Source organism: Sabethes cyaneus, chromosome 1, assembly GCF_943734655.1.
Source record: "Sabethes cyaneus chromosome 1, idSabCyanKW18_F2, whole genome shotgun sequence".
In the NCBI taxonomy this organism is placed as follows: Eukaryota; Metazoa; Arthropoda; class Insecta; order Diptera; family Culicidae; genus Sabethes; species Sabethes cyaneus.
In genome coordinates, this window is record NC_071353.1 from 103,807,684 (window position 1) to 103,813,216 (window position 5,533).

Consider the following 5,533-nt stretch of genomic DNA (forward strand, 5'->3'; position numbering starts at 1 on the left):
GAAGTAAGAAGATCACCAGCTATATAAGCTGACGTACAAGCCAGCCTCGTTGATTCGGAATTCTGATGCAGTACAGTACACATCTCTGGAGCCGCCACAAGCTGAGAGCCATTTGCTCATTAAATTCAACCGCTTGCACGACGCCGGGTAGAGTAGGCATAACGCGGCAACCGCCGCTAGCTGAGGACCATCTTTAGGGATAGCACTTGTTGCTGAGGACAAGCAGTTGCTCGCGTGACGCCGGACGGTGACGACAGGAAGAGGCTTGCCCCGACAGACGCAAAATGATGCAAAATTACGACAATGGTGCAGACGGTAGCAGCGAACAGCATTTGAACAAAAGGTGGGTACATAACGTTTGCGCTCTGGGAATCAGAGTATTTTTTCGACGAAGAGTAGAAAATGATTTTCTCATTGAAGAATTAGAATCGTTGTTCTGTAAAGAGTCTATATTTCAATTGAAATGGTGAAATATAGTGTAAGTCTCTGATAGAAATGGCGGAGACATTGTGTTGTTAAAAACTGAAATAGTTCTCCGATAGAAATGGCGGAGAATGCTAATGTGTTGGTTAAAGAGAAAGGACTTTTGTTTCTCTGTTCTCCGATGGAAATGGCGGAGAATGCTGGAATAAGAATAGATTTTCTCGCTGAAGAATGAGAAAAGATTTTCTCATTGAAGAATTAGAATCGTTTTTCTTGAAAAAAAAAAAAATCTATATGGTGAATATAGTGTAAGTCTCTGATAGAAATGGCGGAGACATTATGTTATCGAAGACTGAAATAGTTCTCCGATGGAAATGGCGGAGAATGCTAATGTGTTGGTTAAGGAGGGCCTTGTTTTCTCTGTTCTTCGATGAAAATGACGGAGAATAGAGGTAAAGGTTGCATAGCAACCGTATCATTGTAGAGAGGACAATCTGCAAAAAAAAGCATTGTTCTCCGATGGAAATGGCGAGCAATTCTAAACTTTTCACTTCAATTGAAAACAGAATTGGGAAGACTTTTTATCAAAACTTAAATTTGTGAAATATTAAAATTAGTTTATATTTTTGCTTATAGGCACGTGAAGCGAACGAAAAGGAAGGAACTGAAATGCGAGATACTAAGGATGAAAGCAGAATTGGAAAAGACGATGATGGAAAAGGAAGAGTTAAGTCGTCGTTTGGCTGAAATAGATGATGCGAACTTCGATGAAGCCAGATCTAGTACGATGTACGACCAGCAGACCAGCGAGAACGAGACTTTTTTCACAACAATGAACAATTTGTCCTTGACTAGCCTCAACATTCCGGAATGTACGCCAGCAGCAGGGGATACGGAAATTAATAAACGAGGGTATGATCACTGGAAGGGTGTTTTCAACGCTTCATTAAACCTTATTCAAGCTAGCGATGAAGCTACCAGATATGATTTGTTTCGTATTAAAGCGGGTCCATTGTTACTCGAATTGTTTGAAGGAACCACTACACAACAAGGAATGCCGGATGAAAAACAGTTTGCATATTCCAATGCAATGGCACGATTGGACGCTCATTTCGCTTCGAGGGCATATATTTTGTCGCAACGCAGCAAACTGACAAATATGGCCCAACGTAATGGTGAGCCAAACATTGATTACGTGAAAAGAGTTGCAGCAGCTTCAAAGTTATGCAACTATAAACCAGATGAGGAATTCGAAGCAATGTCACGCACCATCACTAGAGGATCAACGGACAGTCGCATCAGAACGCTTGCTTATCGGGTGCTTACCGATGGAGGATCCCTAAACGAATTACTCGACCAAGTTCGTATTAGACAAGTGGAATTAGAAAATGAGGACGATTACCGTAGACTTCATCATCCAAGGGTTGAAACCATTGCGGCCGTTTCACGCCAATCGAGGGATCATGCCCAGTCTCGTCGCAGCCAATATCAAACACCATATCAGTATAAGGGTAACCGTGGAAGTGGCAGAGGAGGTTTTCTTCGCGTAACGAAGAACCAGAGAATCAACAAATCGTGCTGGAGGTGCTTGAGTACATATCACACTCCAGCAGATTGTTTTCATGCCGATAAAATATGCCGTAGTTGCGGTCGCCGGGGGCACATTGAACGTGCATGCTCCACTAAAGTGAAACAAGAACTCGAGAAACGCCGCTGTACGGAAGACGAAGCTGAACCACCCAGTAAAATTGCAGCAATTCTCCAAATGGGTGAAGAAGAGGATCATTATAAGGAGGTAATGCAAGTTGATAATAATGAATAAGTAAAGTCAGTTAAATGAAGAATGTGTACTTCAAGTTATGTAAGAAAAAAAGAGAATAATAATAAATATATAGTAGTTTCAAAAAAAAAAGTAGTAGCGTAAACTTCGTTTGAATGACACAATGCAACTATTACAGGTTTACCATCTTCCATCGACTGCAAAGGGAACGAGTTCAGTTGGAACAGGAATTCTAGATAATCAAACTGCATTCGTTGAGGCATATGTTGCTGGCCTAAGAGTACTGTTCTTTATTGATTCTGGGGCACAAGTCAACACTATCACTGCAGAAGTATTTGATGCCATCTTACAGAATGAAAAAGCAGTACAAAACATGCATTCCCTGAGTTATGAGACGGATAAAATGTTACGTGGTTATGCATCACAAGGGAATATTGACGTTATTGCCACCTTTGCAGCTGAGTTGTTCGTTTCGGATGAAAGACCAGCTACAGTAGAACAGTTTTACGTAGTGCGTGAATCGAGATCTCTTCTGGGTTTCAACACAGCAATCAGATACAGTTTATTGGCTGTAGGCTTAAATGTACCGATCGAAGGTTCGCAGGAACAAGATTGGCGATGTGAATTCGTCACTATACATACAGTTCAAGGATCTAGCATAGCACAATTTCCAAAATTTAATATACCTGCAGTTGTATTAAATTACGATAATTCTGTTCCACCCTCAAGAAATGTTTACACGCACATTCCGGTTGCCTTCAAAGAATTAACTTTGCAAAAGCTTACTGAATTACGTGAGGCTGGTATCATTGAGAAGGTAACGATGGACATGGATAGAAGTTTTTGCTCATCTCTACTGGTGATCCCTAAAGGAAAATCCGACATTCGACTTGTAGTTGATTTACGCGGACCAAACAAATGTATTTATAGGACACCATTCAAGATGCCAACGTTTGAATCAATATTGTTGGAACTACACGGTGCCATGTATTTTTCCACAATTGATCTGACCAGTGCATTCTTTCATATTGTACTAGACGAAAAGTCGAGGCATCTAACGAATTTTTTTGCGGGAGATGCACTCTATAGATGTTGTCGTTTGCCTTTCGGGTTAACGAATGCACCAGATATTTTCCAAGAAGTTATGCAAACTATCGTACTGTCAGGATGTGAAGGAACGGTGAACTACTTAGACGATATCTTAGTATTTGGGCGAACTCAAGAGGAACACGATCAAAATTACCAAAAAGTTATGAAAAGGCTAAAGGAACACAACGTAAAAATAAATTACGATAAATGCTCTTATCGTCAGCAAGAAACTAAGTTTCTAGGATTTAAATTGTCTTCTAAGGGATGGCAAATTGATGAAGAGAAAATCGGTGCAATCAAAAGTTTTCGCATACCTGAAAACCAAGCGGAAGTAAAAAGTTTTCTGGGCCTTATTACATTTATCGAGCGGTTCATTCCCCAACGAGCAGATAAAACGCGTCACCTGCGTGAATTGGCTAACTCACAGCAATTTTATTGGAGCCAAGACCTCGAAGACGAATTTGATTACCTAAAGAGGAGAGCGTGGAATCATATCAAAACCCTAGGATATTTCAGTCGTAACGATAAAACGGAATTGTTCGTAGATGCCTCACCTCATGGACTCGGCGCCGTTTTAGTGCAATATGATGCTGATTCAAAGCCAAGGATAATTTCATGTGCATCAAAAACGTTGACGCAGGCAGAGAAAAAATACCCGCAGACTCAAAAAGAGGCTTTTGCAATGGTATGGGGGGTCGAGCGTTTTGCAGTATATCTTATGAGCATAACCTTTACAATCCGGACCGATGCAGAATCGAATGAGTTCATTTTTGGCGGACTACACAGAATAGGCAAGAGAGCAGTATCACGGGCGGAAGCATGGGCATTACGATTACAACCATATAACTTCAAGGTTGCTCGAGTTACAGGGGAAAAGAACTTAGCTGATGCGCTTTCCAGATTGGTGGAACAGTCACAAGATTGTGGACCATTCGAAGATTCTAAAGAAAAACATATGTTATATTTTTTGGATAATGGTCTCATGGAATTAACTTGGAACGATATTGAGATTGAAGCTGAACGCGATGATGAGCTAACCTCAGTCCAAGAAGCCATCAAGACTGGTTCCTGGGACAGAAACCTTAGAAGATACGAAGCTGAAGCTCGGAATTTGCGGGTTTTAGGTGCATTGGTATTCATGGGAGATCGTGTAATTTTGCCATTTGCTTTACGAAACCAAGCGCTCACTTCGGCGCATCAAGGGCACATGGGAGCTGCATCGATGAAAAAGATTTTGAGGAATTATTTCTGGTGGCCTGGAATGGCACAACAAGTAGAAGCGTTTGTCAAGAGTTGCGAAACTTGTTTTCGAATGTCAAAGAAAAATCCACCTATTCCATTAACTAGCCGTGAGACTCCGGAAGGTCCATGGGAAATTCTGCAAGTGGATTTCTTTTCTTTTAGAGATTATGGTGAATTTCTTGTAGTGGTGGACACATACTCACGGTTTTTGAATGTGATCGAAATGAAAAACACAGATGCCGATAGCACAAATCAGGCGCTGAGCAGAATTTTTGAGATATGGGGTTATCCGCTTGCTATTCATAGCGACAACGGCCCGCCGTTCCAAAGCGAAAAGTTCATCAACACGTGGGAAAACAAGGGCGTAAAAATTAAAAAATCAATTCCCTTGAGTGCCCAGTCAAATGGGGCCGTGGAACGCCAGAATAAGGGAATTAAAGACGCGTTGACTGCTGCAAAATTAGATAACGTGAATTGGAAATTAGCTCTAGAGGAATATGTGCATATGCACAATAAAGTTCGGCCTCTGTCACGACTAGGAGTCACGCCATTTGAACTGCTAGTTGGGTGGAAATATAGAGATATAGATATCCCGTTTTTGTGGGATGCAGTTCCTTCGGATCATTTGGATCGAATAGATATTCGTGAGAAAGATGCTTCGTCTAAATTGACAAGTAAACAGTATGCCGACACAGCAAGAGGAGCGAAAGAATCGAAGATCAAAATTGGCGACAAAGTTCTGTTAGCTCAAAATACAAAGCAAAAAGGGGACCCAACGTTTTTGGAAAATCGTTTTACTGTTGTTGCACGAGACGGTGCCAAAGTTATTGTGCAAAGTGATAGAGGCGTAAAATATGCCAGAAATGTTCAGGATGTAAAGCTAATTCCAGTTTTGTTGCACCAAAGAGATAAAGATGGTTTGGCGGAGGATGAGAGTAATTTGGATGGGTTTCAGCTGCAAGAAACAGCGGGGTGCTATCCGTATCTTAACGAACGGTG

The 5,533-nt window shown here is 41.3% G+C and overlaps 1 protein-coding gene across 1 annotated transcript; it reads left to right on the top strand.

Annotated features, from left to right (window-relative positions):
- The first annotated feature begins 203 nt into the window (after positions 1–203).
- LOC128732562 (uncharacterized) lies at positions 204–2,261 on the top strand. The gene is made up of 2 exons (XM_053825835.1): positions 204–343; positions 1,060–2,261. The coding sequence occupies exons 1-2, from the start codon at positions 285–287 to the stop codon at positions 2,243–2,245; spliced, it is 1,245 nt and encodes a 414-aa protein (XP_053681810.1). The 5' UTR covers positions 204–284; the 3' UTR covers positions 2,246–2,261.
- The last annotated feature ends 3,272 nt before the right edge of the window (positions 2,262–5,533 follow it).